This window comes from Carcharodon carcharias, chromosome 11 (assembly GCF_017639515.1).
Source record: "Carcharodon carcharias isolate sCarCar2 chromosome 11, sCarCar2.pri, whole genome shotgun sequence".
Taxonomy (NCBI): domain Eukaryota; kingdom Metazoa; phylum Chordata; class Chondrichthyes; order Lamniformes; family Lamnidae; genus Carcharodon; species Carcharodon carcharias.
In genome coordinates this window covers 98805713-98826888 of record NC_054477.1, presented here as the reverse complement: position 1 = coordinate 98826888, position 21176 = coordinate 98805713, and the positions used below count along the sequence as shown (strand labels likewise).

The 21176-nt window shown below is 44.5% G+C and overlaps 1 protein-coding gene across 1 annotated transcript in view; it reads left to right on the top strand.

Moving 5' to 3' along the window:
* LOC121283796 (short transient receptor potential channel 6-like) overlaps positions 1-21176 on the top strand; it is a 230763-nt gene that overhangs the window by 82148 nt on the left and 127439 nt on the right. The window contains exon 3 of the mRNA XM_041198521.1: positions 10830-11015. Within this exon, the coding sequence (XP_041054455.1) occupies positions 10830-11015 (186 nt within the window). The remainder of the gene's footprint in view (positions 1-10829; positions 11016-21176) is intronic.

The following is a 21176-nucleotide window of genomic DNA, read 5'->3' as shown; positions in this document are numbered from 1 at the left end:
CTACTTTGGTGATGTTTCTACAGCATTGACCTCAATGAGAAACACCTAGAAATAGCACCAGTTCAACAATAACATCATCTAACCAAAGTCCTCATACAATTTATAATCTTTTAAAATTATAAAAATATTTACAAAAACTAAATTCAATTGATTGACTCCCACTGCTCATCTCATTTCTCTGCTTCAGAGAGGTTATGCTCAGTCCTCAGAGAGAAGCACCAATACAGTCAGGTCCCGCCGTTCACAACTTCCTCTTTCACGAATTCACTGATCCGCGCAAAAGTCTTTGTGCACCAGTTCACTCACTGCGGGCCATCTTTAGAAAATGCCAAAAGAAAGCAAAACCGCCTAAATAAAGTTAAAAGAAAGAAAATGTCCATGATGTATTTCCCAGGTAGAAAGTGCGCAATGAGCGTACGTTTTCTGTCATTGTTTGCACGGTCCTTATTACTGCAGTTTAATTCCTGATCACAGCCCACCTCCTCAGTATTGTAAGTGTGACAAATTTTACATTTTTCTTGTTTTATTAAACAATTTCTCCAGTAATTTTCTCTTTAAATGTATTAGAAACATAGCTTTTATTGCCTTTAGTCCTTTATACATGTAAAATTTCAGGATGGCTGGAATCTGTCTAAGTGACTCCCATTGTTCGTGATTTTGCAGGAAGGAAACTCCCTGCACGGCGGGACTTTCCTGTTCTGCTTGAGGCCTGGAACAAAACATGCTACACAACAGAGCAGCACATCACAGGTTGACATGAACATTTCCTCCCTCCAGTTTACATCTCACCCTTTCCCAGGTCGTTTTTATCTTTCAACCCGCTCAGTTTATGGTTCTCTTCCCCCTCACTCCCTACTTAGTGTTTTTCTCTCAGGATTTATAAAGCTTTCAGGCACTTTTGTTAATCAGTCCTTATATCATTATCCTCACAACTGGCAATGAAGTGTCATGTTCCAAATAGCAAGGTGACCAGCAGACCCCAGACAGTGAACACTGGCTGCAAACCATAGCAACCAGGGTGACCCACATGTGCAACAACACAAACAGGGACAGTTTCTCTTGGGTGACCAGAAACACAACTCGGGAGATCAATCGCCTTATTCTGGTAAACTCCCGGCTGAAGCGTTGGGATTCTTAGAATCTGTATCCGTGGACCTTATTAAGGAATTCAAATATAGAGACATTTATATTATTCTTATGAAACCCTTGATTCATTGTGATTATGAAGGGATCTGGTGCTGATGGAAAGAAGTGGAATTCAACACTAGCCTTCTAAAGGCCAAAGTCCGGATCTTATAGCAGGAGTAATGGTGAAGTTATCAGTGTTCACCATTATTATGAAGGAAATTGGACAGCAACTTTCAGAGTTACCAACCACCCCATATTTTATGGGATCATCCTATAATTCAGTCAATTGTCCCATGTCCGTGCTGTCTCCTCCCAGGACCCGCTTGTCCCATATTTCTGTGGCAGTGATTAGAAGATTGCTGGTCAGTCTCCTCTTTTTGCTGTCTAAGTACCTTGGGTGCTTGCAGACAGTTTGTGGGGTGGGGTGGGATGGGGGCTTGCAATTTGTGTGCTGGGGGGTTAATGGCACATCCCAAGTCTCGGGTGGGGGGGTCTGTCAGTCCTGAGTCTCAGGCTGGTGGGGGGTGGTCAGTCGGTCCCCAGCCTCAGGTGGGGATCTGGCAGCAGCCCCATGGGGTGGGGAGGGGAAGGGTGGGGGTTAGGAAGGAAGTGTGTGGGGGGAGGGGGTTGTTGGGAAGAGGTGTCTGAGTTTTTATGTAGTTGGGGAACAGTATACAGAGTCGACGGGGTCATGGAAGCAGACTGCAAGTAAAGTATATGTTTCAAAGGGCCTGACATGTACCTCCCTCACCCTCCTGCCTTGTCAGCACTGCATTCTCTCCTCCCCAGCTCATTATAGACCCCACCCAATTTTCCTTTCCCATTTCTGCCCTATATGTTATTTCAAATTAATTTTGTTAATAAAACTGATTCTACTTAGTGCTAAACTGTACCTTAAATGTCTTACTTAAACTATTAAAGTTTTCATGGAAAACAGTAAACTTCCCAGATGGGCAGTTTAAACTAACACCATAAAATTAATCATATCTTTCACATACACATCGGCAGAACCTGTTGAAGGCAACTGGGATCTCAGCTACTGGCTGGAGAGCCAAATAGATTCCTGCGATACCTCTTTTCAGGAAGGCCTGCCACATCTTCTTCCACTCAGATACTTGACAAGCCAGTGGTGTGCCTTCTGGAATCAAGGATCCAGGGGCAAGATGGCAGCTCTGTTGAATGACAGCGCCACTGGGAAGGTGATGACTGCTACCACTCGGCACCCATTCAAGGCCTAGTATCGTCACTGGACCCCAAGCCAGATGTGAGTGATGGTGGGAAGGGGTCACGGGGCAGGGGTTCAGCAGCAAGGGTATCAGTGGCTCCCCCATTCCTGATACCAGGTCCCTTGATCTGACACTGCATGCCTTTCAACAAGGGATGCCACCCCCATCGGGAGCCCGCAAGCAACTCCGAATGCATTTGCTTATCGTGCTCCTCGCAAGGCGAGACCCCACCTGCTGCTGGGTTAATACTAGCAGTGGTGGAATAAGGCCCTGGGCAATTAATGCACACTTAAGGGCCTCACTTGACAGCAGGGCAGGAATGCTGTACATGGGCCTTCTCGCCACAGACTTAATCGGGGTGGAGGTGGGAAGGCAGTGGAGTCACTTCTCATTATGCTCTCACCTGATTAAATTTCACCCATATCTCCCTTCTATTCAACTTGCCACAACAGAGGGCACAAGATTCCACCCATTATGCTCCCAAAAACTTAACATTTTAACTGCAGTTTGTAAAGTTTATTTGTTACTTCTGTACACGCTGTAAATTGAGCTTCTCGAGCTGCCTGACTAAAGACAAGCATACAAATAAAAAGGCTGACTTTTAATAAATTATCCTCTTCTATGTTTCTAGCTACAGGACAAAATACTTTATTTTAAATAAAACTTAGGTGGGGTGGTTGTGGGGGAGGGTTGGAATTTTTAACTCAACTCACCTGGCAGGAATGGAGCAGAGCTCTTGTTAAAACAATGTTGTCCTATAGAAATTATTGACTAGTCATAGCTGTGGTAGAGGTGGCAAAGTTTTTTTGCCAAATGCATTAAATTAAAGTAGAAAACAACTTAGATGCACTCACAACACAGATAGATGCACTTCACATGTAGATAATCAATTGTAAATATCTACTGCCATAGAGTTATACAGCACAGAAACAGGCTCTTCGGCCCATTGAATAATCAAAGAAATGAAGTCCATCAATCAAAAAAACATTGAAACACTGCTTATTGTCTTACCATTTTACCAACAAATACACAGAGAGATTAAAGTTCACATATATATGCCATAAGAATCTGATATTGTGTCGATTACTTATTTTTATATACAAATCAGAAATGGAATTCTCCACATCTGGATCCTGATTCATCACATCTGAGTTGCGGCTGACATGTTAGGCAACAGTACTTTAAAATGGAGGATAGAGATTTACCACCCCGTCCCTGCTGAAATCCCAGTGTCCACTATTTTAACTGCTATAGCTGCCTGCTGGAAGCATGCGAGCCATGTAAATTTATTCAAATTAATGTCCCATGGAACCCTGATTGGATTTTAACCGAGAACCTGTGTGAAGAAACCACACCAGGTCAGCAGGGAAGTCAAAATCCACAAGGTGTGGTTTGAACCCCACAAAAGAAATGCTGTCATCTCCCCTGTCTAGTTCTTCCTCACCATCTGCCCCATCCTCCCACCAACTTTCTGTGAAACCTTCCCAGAACTTTCCTTCCTTGACCTAGCTGTTTGCAGTTGAGATTTCATTTGGTTCTGGCCATGGAGCCTTAGCCACTTGAACTACTGCTGCAAACTCTGGTAAACTGCCACTTCTTGCCTCGTTTTGGGCGGGCAGTTTGCTGCAGCACGCCGATGGGGCCCAAGAGTTAAAGCAGCCCAGCCTTCAATTTTGGGCCCGATGAGTTTACTTTGCAATCACTGCCCACAAATAACAACTGGTTTGGAGAGGTTAGGAAAGAGTGATATGAGAGAGTGACTGAATTAAAACAGAAAATGTTGGAAATACTGAGCAGGGATAGCAGCATTAGAGGAGAGAGAAACCTGAGTTAATGGTTGGGAATTAACGCAGAGATAGTGGTCCCACCAACCGGCTGGAAAGTTGTGGACTAATCCTCCTTCACCAACCCTGGAAGCCACAGCACAATTTTGTGTGACTCAGACCAATCTTTGCCTGAAGTTATGTCTCTTAGCCCCCTGAGATAGGATGTCCCACTTCCAAGAGAGCGGGGGCCACTGCTGGGATGCGCCAGTCCCCGGTCAGGAGAAAAGATGGAGGCTGGAGAAGCAGATAAGTGGGGCGCATTTATTGGGGCCAGTCAGGCAGGCCCAGTGAGGGGTGAGGGTTGTCAATGGAGTGGCCAGGGGGGTAATCAAGAGGGGATGCACCTTTCCACTTGTGGGGGGGGGGGCGGGGGGCCCTCCATAGGCCACAGGCTGCTCAAACAGGAGGGACCCCGACCTGCTCCCACAGTCAGGCCACCAGGGTATACCAACAGTTGCCTTTAAGTGCCTATTTGGCCTCCTGTACCATTGGTAAAACTCCTGCAGAGATAAGAAGGTGACAGGCATGACGATCCTGACTGTCCCACCCAATTCTGCTTCCCTGCAGCTCCTGCCATGCCACTCCCAGGGAGGAGGTGGGGGTGCATAAGATTCAATGTTTCGGGTACTGTCCAGAAAAAAGAATAACAGCAGATGTTATTTAGATTAGTCAAAAAGAAAAGGGAAGCATTCGTAAGGGATAGAAGGCTGGGAACAGATGAAGCCCATGGAGAATATAAAGAAAATAGGAAGAAACTTAAGCAAGGTGTCAGGAGGGCTAAAAGGGGTTTAGAAAAGTCATTAGCAACCAGGATTAAGGAAAATCCCAAGGCCTTTTATACATATGTAAAAAGCAAGAGGTAGCCAGGGAAAGGGTAGGCCCACTCAGGGACAGAGGTGGGAATCTGTGTGTGGAGCCAGAAGAAATGGGAGAGATACAAAATGAGTACTTCTCATCAGTATTCACCAAAGAGAAGGACTTAGCTGTCGATTTGTCTAGGGAAGAGTGTGTAGATAGCCTGGATCGTGTTGAGATCAAAAAAGAGGAGGTGTCTTGAAGAATATTAAGCTGGATAAGTCCCCAGGGCCAGGTGGGATCTACCCCAGAATACTGAGGGAGGCAAGGGAGGAGATTGCTGGGGCCTTGACAGAAATCTTTGTACCCTCGCTGGCTATGGGTGAGGTCCCAGAGGATTGGAGAATGGCCAATGTTGCTCCATTGTTTAAGAAGGTTAGCAGGGATAATCCAGGAAATTACAGGCCGGTGAGCCTTACGTCAGTGGTAGAGAAATCATTGGAGAAGATTCTTCGTGACAGTTTTGGAAGCAAATGGGCATGTTAGTGAGAGGCAGCATGGTTTTGTGAAGGGGAGGTCATGTCTCACTAACTTGATCGGGTTTTTCGAGGATGTGACAAAGATGATCGATGATAGAAGGGCAGTGGATGTTATCTACATGGATTTCAGTAAGGTCTTTGACAAGGTCCCTCATGGCAGACTGGTACAGAAGGTAAAGTCGCACGGGATCAGAGGTGAGCTGGCAAGATGGATATAGAATAGGCTTGGTCATAGAAGACAGAGGGTAGCTAGGGAAGGGTGCTTTTGTGACTGGAGAGCTGTGACTAGTGGTGTTCCGCAGGGATCAGTGCTGGGATCTTTGCTGTTTGTAGTATACATAAATGATTTGGAGGAAAATGTAACTGGGCTAATTAGTAAGTTTGCAGATGACACTAAGGTTGGAGGAGTTGCAGATAGTGAAGAGGATTGTCAAAGGATACAACAGGATATAGATTGGTTGGAGACTTGGACGGAGAAATGGCAGATGGAGTTTAACCTGGACAAATGCGAGATAATGCATTTTGGAAGGTCTAATACAGGCAGGAATTATACAGTAAATGGCAGAACCCTTAAGTGCATTGACGGGCAGAAGGATCTGGGTGCACAGGTCCACAGGTCACTGAAAGTGGCATCGCAGGTGGATAAGGTAGTCAGGAAGGCATATGGCATGCTTGCCTTCATTGCTGGGAAGTCATGCAGCTGTATAGAACCTTGGTTAGGCCATACTTGGAATATTGCATGCAATTCTGGTCACCACATTACCAGAAGGATATGGAGGTGTTGGAGAGGGTGCTGAGGAGCTTTACCAGGATGCTGCCTGGTCTGGAGGTTATTAACTATGAGGAGAGGTTGGAGAAACTTGGATTGTTCTTACTAGAGCGATGGAGATTGAGGGGTGACTTGATAGAAGTTTACAAAATTATGAGTGGCATGGACAGAGTAGATTGTCAGAAGTTTTTTCCCAGGGTGGAAGAGTTAATTACTAGGGGACATAGATTTAAGGTGAGAGGAGAAAACTTTAGAGGAGATGTGCGGGGCAAGTTTTTTACGCAGAGGGTAGTGAGTGTCTGGAATTCGCTGCCAGAGGAGGTGGTGGAAGCAGGTACGATAGTGGTGTTTAAGAGGCAGCTTGACATATACATGAATAGGCAGTCATGCTTGAAAACTGAAGGCAGTGTTCTGCAAAACGGTCACCCAATCTGCATATGATTTCTCCAGTGCAGAGGAAGCCACATTGTGAGCAGCAAATACAGTAGACTACATTGAAAGAAGTACAAGTAAGTCACTGTTTTACCTGGAAGGAGTAGTTGGAACCTTGGATGGAACGGGAAGAGGTAAAATGATAGGTTTGCATCTCCTGTGCTTGCATGGGAAGGTGCTGTGGGATTTGTGGTGCTGTTGGGGTATTTGGAGTGATTGAGGAGTTGACCAGGGTCTCGCAAAGGGAACGATCTCTTCAGAATGCTGAAAGGGGAGGGGAAGATGCATTTGGTGGTGACATCACTCTGAAAGTGGCTGAAATCGGAGTGAATGATTTGTTGAATGTGGAGGCTGGTGGGGTGGAAGGTGAGGACAAGTGGAACCGCATCATGATTCAGGGACGGGGGGAAGTGATGAGGTGAGAAGTGTGGGAAATGCAATGGATGTAGTCAAGGATCCTGTCAACCATAGTGGGTGTGGGGATTCCTGAGTTGAGGGAAAAGGAAGACATATTAAGAGCATTAGGTGGCTTTTGGTAATGTTGCTGTTTTTCCCACTTACACCTCCTCTCGACCCATTTTATTCTTCTTCGCCTGTCTAAATACCATCTTCTTTTGCTTGCATATCATCCCTTTCATCATTTAATTTCTCCTGCCTTCCACTCTCCTTCATAGACCTTATCCCTTTTGTTCCTTCCTCCCCTCTCTCCCCTTTCCCTGTCTCTGTACTTCCCAAAACCTGTTACATCTCTGACATGTTCCAGTACTGATGAAAAGTCATTGATCTAAAGTATTGGTCTAGATTTTAACCTAGAGGTGAATTCTACGTAATGTGGGCAGTTGGGGGCAGAGCTGTTGATGTGGTCAGGAAACCTTGAAGATTGTGTTTCCTGAACGTTAGAAGCCAACTTTACAAGGCCACTTGTACCTGCGAGAGCTGGTGGGTGTATTTGGGGAGTGAAAGAAATTGTTGGGGGTAGGTGGGTTCTAATCTCATTGGGGAGTTTTACTGATGGTATGGGGTATCTAGATGATGGGGGGTTGGTGGTGTCTGCATCATAGGATGGCGTGTCAGATGGTGATCCAGGGCTGGGGCAGTGGGGGTTCCAATGATGGTTGATGGGGTCCAATAGCATTCAGTGGGGTTAGGTGGTGATCAGGGTGAGGAGCAGTTAGTGGTCAAGGAAAGCAGATGGCAGTTGTGGGGAGCAGTTGGTGATTGGGGGGAGCAGATGATTTTGGGAGTGGGATTTGATATGAACATAGGAAATAGGGCCAGGAGTAGGCCATTCGGCCCATCAAGCCTGCTTCGCCATTCAGCTACATCATGGCTGGTCTTTTACCTCAATGCCATTTTCCCACATTATCCCCATATCCCTCAATATCTTTAATATCTAGAAATTTATTGATTTCTGTCTTGAATATATAAAATGACTAAACATCCGCAGCCCATTGGGGTAGAGAATTCCAAAAATTTGCCGCCTTCTGAGTGAAAAAATTCCTCCTCATCTCAGTCCTAAATGGTCTACCCCTTATTTTGAGACTGTGTCCCCTGGTTCTGGATCTCTCAGCCCAGCTAAACATCCTTCCTGCATTTATCCTGTTGAGCCCTGTAAGAATTTTGCATGCTTCAATGAGATCACCCCGTATTATTCTATACAATACAGGCTCAGCCTCCTCAATTTCTCCTCGTAGGACAATTCCACCATCCTAGGGATTAGTCTGGTGAACCTTCCTTGTATTCCCTCTATGGCAAGTATATCCTTCCTTAGGTAAGGAGAACAAAACTGTACACAATACTCCAGGTGCAGTCTAACCAAGGCTCCATAGAACTGCAGCAAGACTTCTTTACCTCTGTATTCAAATCCTCTTGCAATAAAGACCAACGTGCCTTTTGCCTTCCTAATTGCTTGCTGCACCTGCATGTTAGCTTGCAGTGACTCATGAACAAGGACACCCAGGTCCCTTCAGGCATCAACACTTCCCAACCATTCAACGTGTAAGAAATGCTCTGTATTTCTGTTTTTCCTAATAAAGTTTATAACTTCACATTTTTCCATATTATATTCCTTTCATCATGTTCTTGCCCAGTCACTCAACCTGTCTAAATCCCCTTGAAGCCTTTTTGCATCCTCCTTACAACTCATTCCTACCTAGTTTTGTGTCATCAGCAAACTTGGAAATATTACATTTGGTCCCCATATCTAAATCATTGATACAGACAATGAATAGCTGGGGCCTAGGCACCAATCTTTGTGGTTCCCCACTGGTCACAGCCTGCCAGCCTGAGAATATCCTGTTTATTCAGATTCTTTGTTTTCTGCTTGTTAACCAATCCTCAATCTGATGCCGGGGAGGGGGGTGGAGGAGGAATTGACAGTTTGTGGTTGAGGGTAGCTTGTTGGCCCCAGAGGGAGCATTCCTGTTCCACCTGGCCCACAAGCAGTGCTCTACAGGAACTTGCCTCATGGATTCGGATTCCCCCGCTTTACAGGAACTTGCCTCATGGATTCAGATTCCCCCGCTTTACAGGAACTTGCCTCATGGATTCGGATTCCCCCGCTTTACAGGAACTTGCCTCATGGATTTGGATTCCCTCGCTTTCTTTCAGATGCTGTGTTTCCTGAGACCTTGGAAACCTGTTCATCTGTGGTTAATAATGGAATGACTGTTGAAATGAAGGCTCCCAGCTTCATTAAATAACAGGTGTCCCACCCTTTGACCTGACTCAATCAAAGCTGGAACTTGATGGGTTTTAAGGCGGGTTGGGTTCATGTTTCAGATTTGTTAATCTTAATCTCTGTTATGACCCCAACCCATCGTTTTTTAGAATTAAAATTCAGCTTACCAGCCTGTTTTTCAGCTTTCTAGCATCTGCAATATTTTACTTTTGTATGAGAGACATTCAAACAACCAATGAAAAAAATATGACCATATGTGTTTTAGTATCATCTTGGTCCATACATTCAAACATTCATTATTCTTTCAAGAAAAGGCGTAAGCTATACTACCAATCATAAAATTTTAGCCAAATCTGATACATAACCTATAGAATATCTGACAGCATGAGACAGGCAGGTGTGGAGATGTAGTGTTGTGGTACTTGGGCTTGTTGGTCACATGCTAGTTGGAGCTGCCCACTGACCTGGGGCAGAATTTTACAGAGCTTCAGCAGGCACACGCCTGTCCCAAGCATGCGTGAAATTGCGCAAGAAGTTGTTGGGCAGCGTTCTGACATCATGGTGCCTTCGCGCAATATTATTGCTGGATGTTGCATGTGGGAGCCTGAAGTGCATCTGCCGACAATTAAAAGAGCAATTAAGCCCATTAAACATGCAATTGTCCCAAATTTACATGGCCCGTGTGCTAATATGCTTGGTGTACGGGCCAATCGGCCAGGCGGCATTCACGTTTTTTCACCATTCTCGATCCAGGGTGGGATTAAAGGCCCGAATATGTTAGAGATTTGATGATTCATGAGTATTGCTGTCAGTTGTTCGTCGTGTCATTATAGATAGTGTAGGGCACTTTTTGTGTGCTGATATCCCTCTAACAATTCTGCAGCTCCTGAGCAGTTGTCAGCCTTCAGGGAGCTTGTGTCATACTGCCTGCCCCCATTCTCACTTGTCTCAGTGCCCATCCTTCCTCCTCCCCCACTGCTGAGCACTTTTCATGCTGGCCGGCAGATAATGGGCCAGCCAGCTTGAAATCACTGTCGGGAGCCGACGGAGGGCGAGAGCGGATTTCACATCCTCTTCCAGTCCTGCTGATCGTGCTCCCGCGCCAAGCGTAATATTCAGGCCCTTGTAAACTTCAGCCAGATCAGGACTAGAGGGTACCAGCAAGTACAATTTCCTGCATAGCCTGTGGAATCGTGTGCTGAGGAATTTCAGAACCTTTAACTCTACCATTGGCTGGAATTTTATGGCCCTGTTGGGGCGGGGATAGGGCCGTAAAATGTGGCAAGCCATCCTAAACTCCATTGACTTTGGCAGGAACGTAAAATCCCACTGCTGTAAAATTCCACCCATTGCATTAGTGGAAGTGTACATGTACTTGAGTATTCAAGTCAAGACTCCTATCAGTTTAATTGCTTCAAATTTGTGTTTTTCCAGAACGATTACAAAAAATTATCTATGCAATGCAAAGATTTTGTTGTTGGACTTCTAGACTTGTGCCGGATTACCGAAGAAGTGGAAGCCATTTTGAATGGGACTGTGGAAACCAATTCTAGCAGCAACCGACACTTTCGACCGAGCCTTAGTCGACTAAAATTGGCCATTAAATGTGAGGTCAAAAAGGTATGAAGCATTATAAAAATGTAATTCATTATGCTTCTAAAATATAAATTCTTAATTAATCACATTTTCTGTAAAATTGTGAATTTAATTTAACCTTATCTACCTTTTCCAGCAGAATGATAGGGTTTTGAATAATAATTTTGAATAGACTCTTTTCAATGGTGAAACAAGAACACTGTGGGCCACTAGCCCCAGCCAAAGACTGGGAAATATAAATGAATCTATAAAGCTTCAACATTTTAAAGCTTAAATGACTGTATTTTTTTAAGGTTAATGTTACATTTTTGTTTCATCTGTTGAAACTAATTTAATAATTGTTTTGTCCTAGCAGTGGAACTTTAACAAATGTACACCAACATATGCTGTAAAATGTTCTACTGTATGCATGTAATAGGTGAAGATTATTATCAGCTGCGGATGCAGGAGAGCAAAATGATTGAATAAGCTCGTGTGCAATAACTTGAGATGCCGACACATGGTACTTTAGGTGACACACTGTATTTTATGTTTAGAGGGTGCAACTTGTTAATCAAAGAATAATATAAAAATTTAATGCAGCTTTAAATGTATTATTAGACCAGAATTTGCATCTGGGATGGCAGAGAAACTGTGAGCAGCTGTGCTGTCATCGCTGCATAAATCTGACAGCAAATCCTGGCTCCTGCACATGCATAGTTAAATATGGAGATCCAGAAGTTACTGTTAGTGATACCCTGATCCTCTATAGGGTGTGTTGTTGCAGTGTTCACACACACAATCAGCACAGAATCAAGAATCTATTGTGAACTTCAACTTTTTAACACAATATTCTCATGATAAAAAGTTAAGCCTTGATGAATGAGATGTAGTTGAGTTTTTAATGGTGTAAATTAGGTTATAATTACTGAAGATCAACCTTCTGACCCTGAATAAAACTAGTTTTAAAAGTCCTCAGTGTCATCCCCTTCATTTCTTGATTTCCGTAGATGTAAAAATTTCCATAGATGTTTAAAATATTAGAAATTATTATTTTGTTTGTGATATTACTTTAATCCTATGTATATGTCCCAATCATTTTACAAAGAGCGAAATAAAGAGAATTACAATCAGTGCTTTTTACTTCCTGGTTTGCTAACTGTTAGAATCACAGAGGACTGAGTTTTTGCTCCCAGGTCGGAAGCACAGAGTTGGGACAATTCCTGGCTCCACAAACCCAACCCAGGAAAATGTGTCCCATAAGTTGCGATTTTTGGCCCATGGGTCGGGGGGAGAAAGTTGGTTCTGTGGTGGGAGACCCTGGGAACAGTGTGGAGGCAGCACAGGGGCTGCCGGGTGTGGAGCAGGCTGGGCGGAAATCCTGCCTCGGTGCTCTGGGACTTTATTAAAGATATCAAGAAATGAATAAAACAAAAAAAAACCTTCCAGCCTTCATCCATCACACCCCTCACCCCCCAACATGCTCCTTATGACCCATCCATGTTAACCAATGCCACCTCACACGCCCCACCCACTACCCCATGGCCGCTTATACCCTCCATACGAACCTATGTCCTTCCAGCCACCCACCATGGCCCTTCATACCCTGCATACTAATCCAAGCCCCCAACCACTCCCAATGGCCCTTTTTAGCCCCTAAGCCAACTTATGCCCCTGCCCACTCCAGGGCTCTTTAGACCCCCTATGCCATCTTAATGCCAAGTCAAGCCAACCTAGGCATCTCAACCCACCACCCTTTGCTCTTATACCTACCATGCCAACTCACCCAGTATCTGTCGAGGGCAGACCTTAGGACCCTGCTGAGATTAAATGAAGTTCTTAAGTGTCTATTGATGAATTTCCTATTTTTTTAAAAAACTCCCATTGATAAAAACCCATTCACTGCATTTAACTTTCTTAAATCCCTTATGAAAACAAGCATTGGTACTCAGTCTCAGGTCAATGAGTTTATAATCACTTAGAGTTGTCAGTCAAATTATGAGCTGACAGGTACCCAAGATGATAATAATAGTTTGTGAAATAGGTCATGCAGCACTAATCCTGCAAAAGTAACCCTCATTCTTATGTCAATAGACATGGTGAAATAGCAAGCACTGATTTTTTTAACACTGCAGCAATTTTATTTTCTAAAATTTAAAGCGAAGGACATTTAAATATTTTGAAAGCTTGCAGTTCTTTTGACAGTTATTTTAATAGTTCTCTTGACACTTCCGATGAGCTTAACATTTCAGATGAGATTATGCACTTTTTACGCACATTGATGTCTAATTTTAACGATCTAAAAGGGCAATTTACCCCTCTGAAAGGGCAGCTTACCTCTTCAAAAAGGAACCTGACCTCTCCCAAAGGTGGTTCAGGATCATATCAAAAAAATGTACCTTATCTCTCCAAAAGCGTACCCTACCTTTCCCAAGAACTCAGGCAGATTTAAGCCTTTTCCTACCAAGTCTAAAGTGCACAAGTAATGTTTTGCACATCCCATGAGCCAAATTCAAATCTGACTTAGACAACTGCACTTTAACACATGGGGCAGGATTTTTCCGTCGGCGAGCAGGGCCCACTCGCCGACACGTAAACTGATGTGTGGTGACATTGGATGGAACTCCCAATGTCACCACGTCCCATTTAAATTTTCCAGTAGGCAGGAGTGCAGCAAAAACAGTGTGTGCCCGCTGACCTGTCATTGGCCAATTGAGGCCATTGACAGCCATTTAGCTAATTAATGGTCCTGCCTGTCCAACCTTAAGGTTGGCAGGCAGCCAGGAGCCCCGGCGAGAATTAGAAAAAGCATGAAACCTCATCCACGAGCGGGATGAGGTTTCATGTAGGTTTTTAAAAATTTTATTAAAGTTTTTGTAAAAATTATGGACGTGTCCCAACTCATGTGACAGTGTCACATGAGGGGACATGTCAGGAAATTTTTTTTTCTCTATTTGTCACAGAACAGCCGATCTCCCTGAGGCAGCACTTATCCTCAGGGAGATGAGTGCGCTCTTTCATGCGCATGCGTGAAAGACTGCACTCTTGATTTAGGGAATCCCCCCCTGCACAGGAGGCACATAGCACTCTGGGTGGGCCTTGATTGGCCCGCCCATGTAAAACTGCCCCATGCTCCCAATCAGGGGCACTGATTGGAGGCATGCCAGTGCGCGCCCGCCATTCAACTTCACCCCCAGCGGGTGGAAAATCCTGTCCATGCAGTTGCCTTCGTGAGCCACGGACGTACAGTTTAGAACCCACCTCCATTCTCCCCTTGTGAAAATAGCAGAGATTCGGTTCAGGGGCAGACCTCCAGATCTGGGTTACCGCCCCATTTTCGTTAAGTTGGAGAGCCTCTCCACGTGTGCAAAAATCTGGCCAGCATGTTTACAACACAGAAAGGTGCCATTCAGCCTGCCATGTTGGCGTGGCTCAATTCTTAAATCTGCTTGGCTGATGAGCCTCATTGTTGACTTCACTATTGTTGAATGCCCGAGACTCCCTGTAAATAATGGCAGAGTGAACTTGGTGTCATAATAGGGGAAATCAACACCATAGAGCTCGCTAAATCTTTGTGGGCAACTTTCCTTGAAGTCAGCTACAAGCATTATCCCTTTGCCACACTGCAAAACCTGTGCCATTATTTGATGTGCAGTTGTGTAGTACTGCTGTTATCTCTAAAATCGATGCAACAATAGGATTAGTAAGAATCAATCAGATAATCTTTAAAAAGTTATTTATCATTATTTAATTGGACCAGTAAGCTGCCTGTTAGCATAATCATTGGTTGGGACATTCTGCGTGCATCGATACTCACAAAATTGCACCAGGGTCTTATGTAGAGCTTAGGGTTCTAATTTGTATATTTTGGCCTGTTCCAAATTGCAGCAAAGAGGACATCAGAGGGAACAGGGTAATAAGTGATTCCCTAAAATTTTCAACTCCCACCACCCTGGACCCGTCCCACTCAAAAAGAGGGAGAAAATGACCCCAACAATTCTAAGATCAAAACCTTTGACTAGATTTTATCTTAGAGTTATAGAATGGTTACAACATAGAACAAGAACATTTTTCCTGTTGTGTTTGGACAGGTTTTCTGCAAGAGCAGCTCAGCTGGACCCATTACCTCACCCTTTCCCCATTGCCTTGCATTTCCTTTCTCATCTGGTGTTTATCCAATTCTCTTTTGAAAGCCATGATTGCATCTGCCTCCATCACATACTCAGGTAGTGCATTCCAGATACTAACCACTCCCTGTGTAAAAATGTTTTTTTCTTATGTGGCTGTTGGTCCGATTGCCATTCACCTTACATCGGTATCCTATGGTTTTTGAGCCCCCTGCCAGTGGGAATTTCTCTCTTATCTACTCTGTCTAGTTCCTTCATAATTAAACACAGCTATCAAATCTCCTCTCAACCTTCTCTTCTCTAAGCAGAATAACCCCAGCTTCTCCAAGATCCACATAACTGAAGTTCCCTCATCCCTGGAATTATTCACATAAATCATTTCTGCACCCTCTCTAAAACCTTCATATCCTTCCTAAAATGCAGTGCCCAGAATTGTACTCATTATTCCAGTTGAGGCCTAACCAATATTTTATAAAGGTTCATCATAATTTCCTTGCTGTTTTTTACTCCATGCCCCTATTGATAAAGCCTAGGAGCCCTTATACCTTATACTTTCTCAGCTTGCCTGGCCATCTTCAATGATTTATGCACATATAGGCCAGGATTTTCCTGTCTGTGATTTGGGGGGGGCCCACTCGCCAATGGGAAAATGATGCAGGATGACATCGGAAGGAACCCCCGACGTCATCCCAGTGCCTTTAAAGTATCAGGAAGGCAGGCGGACAACGAAATCAGCTGTCCGCCCGCCGACCAGTCAATGGCCAATTAAGGCCATTAACAGGCTAATTAAGATTGTTAAAGACCTGCCCATCCAACCTTAAGGCAGGCCAGGAGCCCCAGCGGGCTTCTGAAAAAACATGAAACCTCATCCACTGGCGGGATGAGGTTTCATGTCTGTTTTTAAAAAGTTTCATAAAGTTTATGTGTTTCTTATTAACATGTCCCATCTCCTGTGACATTGTCACATGTGGGGGACATGTTAATCATTGTAATATTTTTCTATTTTTGGATTTTTTTTACCTGTCAGTGATCTACCTGAAACAGCACTTGGTCTCAGGGAGCAGTGCACTCTTTCGTGTGCATGCGTGAAAAAGTGCACTTTGACAGTTGGGGATTCCCTCCCCCCCTCACAGGAAACGCATAGCGCTTCCTGTCGGGCAGGCCACTAGGCAGGCCTTAATTGGCCCACCCACTCAAAATGGGGGCGGGCCCTGTTTCGGCAGCAGAGTTCGGCTGCCCGCACGCCATCCGAGGGCAAAATTCTGCCCATAGTCTCAAGTCTTTGTTCCTGAACCCTATTTAGAATTGCACCCTTCGGGTGGAATTTAATGTTCGCGGTGATGGACCCGTCCACTGGCTCGGGAGCCAGTGGTAACCCTACTACAGCCGATTCTGGGAGTCCCATTGGTATTAGGTCTCAGTTAGGCCATTGGCGTTCCCAGCTCCACTCGGGGCAATTTCCCACTGGATTTCCCGGTGTGCGGCAAATATCTCATCTCCAGGAGCTGCCGGTCAATTAGAGTCCAGCAGCTCTCCAGCACCAGCAGCAGCACTGGGAATAGTGGCCGCTGCCAGTACTGGAGTAAGGCTTAGTAGAAGAATCCTTGCTGGAGCCCCCGGACCAAGGTGAGTGGGGCAGAATTTTCAGAGCCAGTCAGAGAGGCACAGCAAGGCAGGGTGGGGAGTGGGGATGGTGGCTGGTCATTGTCAAAGGTAGGCATTGGATTCCCTCCATTGGGCTCAGGATACCCGAGAAGAATGGAACTCTGCGCCTCCAATAATCAAGCTGAATGCATACCCGGCAGGGCATGGCCCCTGCCCACAACTGGCAGCTGGAAGAGACCCTTAAGTGGCCACTTAAGGGCGTCGATTGGCCTCCGGGTGGGAAGGCAATCCTCAACCCTTCCCACCCTGGACTTAATCAGGAAGAGTCAGGAAGGCAACAGGCTCTCCACCCCAGACCTTCCTCCCCATTATAGGGCCCCCACAGCCTTGCAGCCCAACTCTGGGGGAACATTAAATTCTTCAGTTTAGTATATCTTGCCTCTCCTCGTTCTTCCTACCAAAGTATATCACTTGACACTTCCCTGCATTAAACTTCACCCGCTGCTTGTCCACCCATTCTACCAGCCTTTTGAAGTCACTACCCTACTTGCAAGCCTGTGTCATCCATAAGTTTTGAAACTGTGCCCTGTACCTCCAAGCCTAGGACCAGAATTGTCCAGCATCCCCGTAGTGGGTTCCCCCCAGGGCTGGGCCGGCAAGCCATTGAAATCTCCATTCAAATCGATGCGGCCAGAAGATCCCGGCGGCATGAGGGGCTGGAAAATTCCAATCTAGGTCATTGATATAGATCAAGATAAACAATAGTCCTAGTATCAACCCCTACGGAATCCCACTGTTTGCCTTCCTCCAGTCTAAAAACCACCATTCAAATATACACAGTTTCCTATCATTCAGCCAACTTTGTACCCATGTTGCCATTGTTCCTTTTATTCCATGGGCTTCAACTTCACTAGCAAGCCTATTATGTGGCACTTTATCAAACGCCTGGTGGAAATCAATTTACACATCAACTGTATTACCCTCATCAACCCCCTCTGTTATCTCAAGAAAAAACTTAATCAGGTTAATTAAACATGATTTACCTTTAACAAATCTGTGCTGATGTTCACTAATTGATTCACACTTGTCCAAGGTGATTGTTAATTTTGTCCTGGATTATCATTCCTAAAAGCTTTCCCATCACCGAGATTAAACTGACTGGCCAGTAGTTCCTGGGTTTACCCTTACAACCTTTTATTGAACAAGGGTGTAATGTTTTCAATTCTCCAGTCCTATGGCACCACGCCTGTATCTAAGGAGCATTGGAATATTATGGCCTGTACCTCTGCAGTTTCCTTACTGGCTTCCCTCAGTGTCCTCAGATGCATTCTATCTGGTCTGGGTGACTAAATAACTCTAAGTGCAGCCAGCCCTTCTAATACCTCCCTTTTATCAATTTTAAGCCTATCCAGTGTCTCAATTACCTGCTTTCACTATGACTTCTGCAGCGTCTTCTTCCTTGGTAAAGACAAATGCAAAGTACTCTTTTAGCACTTCAGTCATGTCCCCCTGCCTTCATACATAGATCCCTTTGTTGGTCCATAATCAGCCCATGCCTCCTCCTACTTCCCTTTTATTATTTCTGTGCCTATAGAAGACTTCTGCCGGTCTCTTCACATTTTCCCTCTTTGCCTCTCTTATTTTCCTTTTCACTTTCCCTTTGAATTTTCTATATTCAACCTGGTTCTCATTTATTATCAGCCTAACATCTGTCATGTACATCCTTTATCTGCTTCACTTTACTTCCCATCTCTTTCATCATCCAGGGAGCTCTGGTTTTGTTTGGTTGCCTTTCCCCCGCATGGGAATGTAACTCGACTCTACCTGAACTATCTCCTCTTCAAAGGCAGCCCATTGTTCTGTTACAGTTTTCCCTCTCATCTTTGATTCTAATTTACCTGGGCTAGACCTGTTCTCTCCCGACTGAAATTTATCATCCTCCAAATAAATATTTTTACTCTAGATTGCTCCTTGTTTTTTCCATAGCCAACTTAAATCTTATAATACCGTGATTACTGTTCCATAAATGTTTCCCTACTGACAACTGATCCACTTGACCTATCTCTTTCCCCAGAATCAAATACAGCAATGTCTCCTTACTTAACAAAATGTTAAGTCCAAAATGTTAACTGTGTTCCTCTCTGCAGATGCTGCCAGACCTGCTGAGTTTTTCCAGGTATTTTTATTTTTGTTTTGGATTTCCAGCATCCACAGTTTTTTGCTTTTATCCTATGTCTTCTTCCTTGTTTGGCTGGAAATATACTACTCAAGAAAATTCTCCTAAACCTCATTTCAAAAACACTTTCCCCTCACTGCCCTCTAAATTTACTTCATTTTACTTTCCCAGTTAAGTTAGTTAAAGTGCCCCATTACCACAACTGTATAGCTTTTTCACCTCTCAATTTCCATGCAAATTCCACTACATCTTTCCAACCAGTTGGTATCCTAGAGAATGCTCCCAGTAGTGTAATGGTGTCTCTCTTGTTTCTTAACTCTAACCAAATAGATTCTGTTTTTGGCTTGTCTTGAACATACTCTCTCTCAAGCTCCTCTCTGTTACTCTAGATTCACTCTAATCAATATTGCCTGCCTTCCTCCTTTCTTTCCTTCCCTATCTTTCTTGAACAACATATTTCCAGGAATATTTAGTACACATTTCTTCCCTTTTTGAGCCAAGTCTCTTATCTCTACAACATCATATTCCCATGAGGTTATCTGTACCTGCAGCTTACCAGCCTTATTTACCACGCTCTGTGCATTAACATATATGTGCTGTAAACCAAATTCAATCCTCAGTGTGGTTCCCTCTTACTCTGATGCCACCTAACACCTTACTATTTCTTACTGTAGTGTTCTCTGCCTCTCACAGCCCATTTTTTTATCCTTTCTAATGCCACACCCTTTTTTCCATCCCCCTCCCAAGTCACTTTAAACCGTCCCCAACAGCACTACTGTACCACCAGATGAAGACATTGGTCCAGGCCCTGTGGAGGTGGAACCCATCTGGCCGGTATAGGCCCCATCTCCACTAGAACTGGCTCCAATATCTCAGAAATCTAAAACCCTCCTTCCTGCACCATCTCTCCAGCCATGCATTCATCTATTCTATTCTCACTAACACATGGCACTGGGAGCAGTCTGGAGCTTACTACCTTTGAAGTCCTGCTTGCTAGTCTTTTTTCTAACTCCACGAAATCTATTGCAGAACCTCATCCCTCTCTCTACCTATGCTGTTGGTACCAACTGTCAGCTGCTTACCCTCTCCCCTCAGATTTTTCTGCAGTTGCTCAGTGCCATTCTGGACCCTGCGAGCCAGGTGGCAACATACCACCGGGAGATCATGTCCAGAGCCACAGAGATGCCTGTTTTCCTCCTTGCTATAGAATCCCCTATCACACTGCCTTTTCCAATCTTCCTTCTGTACCCCTGTACACCTAAGTCACCTGTGGTGCCATGAAGTTCATTCTGGCTACCGTCCCCAGAGGAACCATTACTCTCACCAATATTCCAGTTCAAGAGCAAGATGCACTCATAAGACCCCTGTACTACTTAACTTATCCTCTTTGACTGCCTGATGGTCATCCATTTTCTTTCTATCTCAACACCCTTAACCTGTGGGTCATCATATCCAGGTGTGCTGTCCATTTAGTTTTCAGCCTCCTGAATGTCTTCGAGTGACACCAACTACTGCTCAAACTCCAAAGTCCAGAGTTCAGGCTGCTCCAGCTAATGACAATTCCTGCACATATGGTTGTCCAAGACATGAAAAGCATCCTAGAGTTCCCATATGGAACTGGATGTGCACTCCATGGCACTGAGGTGTCCTGCCATTCCTCTATTTATTAGATTAATTAAACATAACAAAAATAAAGTAAAAGACACATAAAAAAGGCTATTCACCAATCTGCACTTTCCCAAGAGCTGATGTTACTTTTAGTTATTTTTACCTCGCCCCACCGCACCCCCCCAACTCCTCCTCCTCCCCCCTCCCCCCCCACACTCTGCTTTGTTGCTCTGCCCCCAAACTCCTTACTTCTGGGCTCCCTGAATTTGTTAAAGAAATAAAGAAAATTACTTTCTGTTTAGTTATCTGATTTACTCACCCTTAGAGCTCCACCTGTGTACAGCTTTGATATCAATTTTGATAGTGGCCTGGGTTTTCTGTTCTTCTCACATGGGAGAAGGAGTGGAAGTGAGGGTAAAATCCGGCTGGGACCACACAACTCTGGAGTCACGGCCCAGGATACATCAGTGTATTTTTCCATGTCAGTGAAGGGCCAATTTCTCAGGAATGCTATCATTTGCTGTGACTTCTGGTTCTTCCCTGCCATTTTGTGTGCCAAATAGAGTGCTTACAGACATTCAGCATTGAATGACAAATATAGCTGTGCTATTGATTGCATTGTATGTGATTATGTCTATTGTACATTTTTCTACATTTCACTTATATCAAGTGCAGGAATGTTACCTGCAG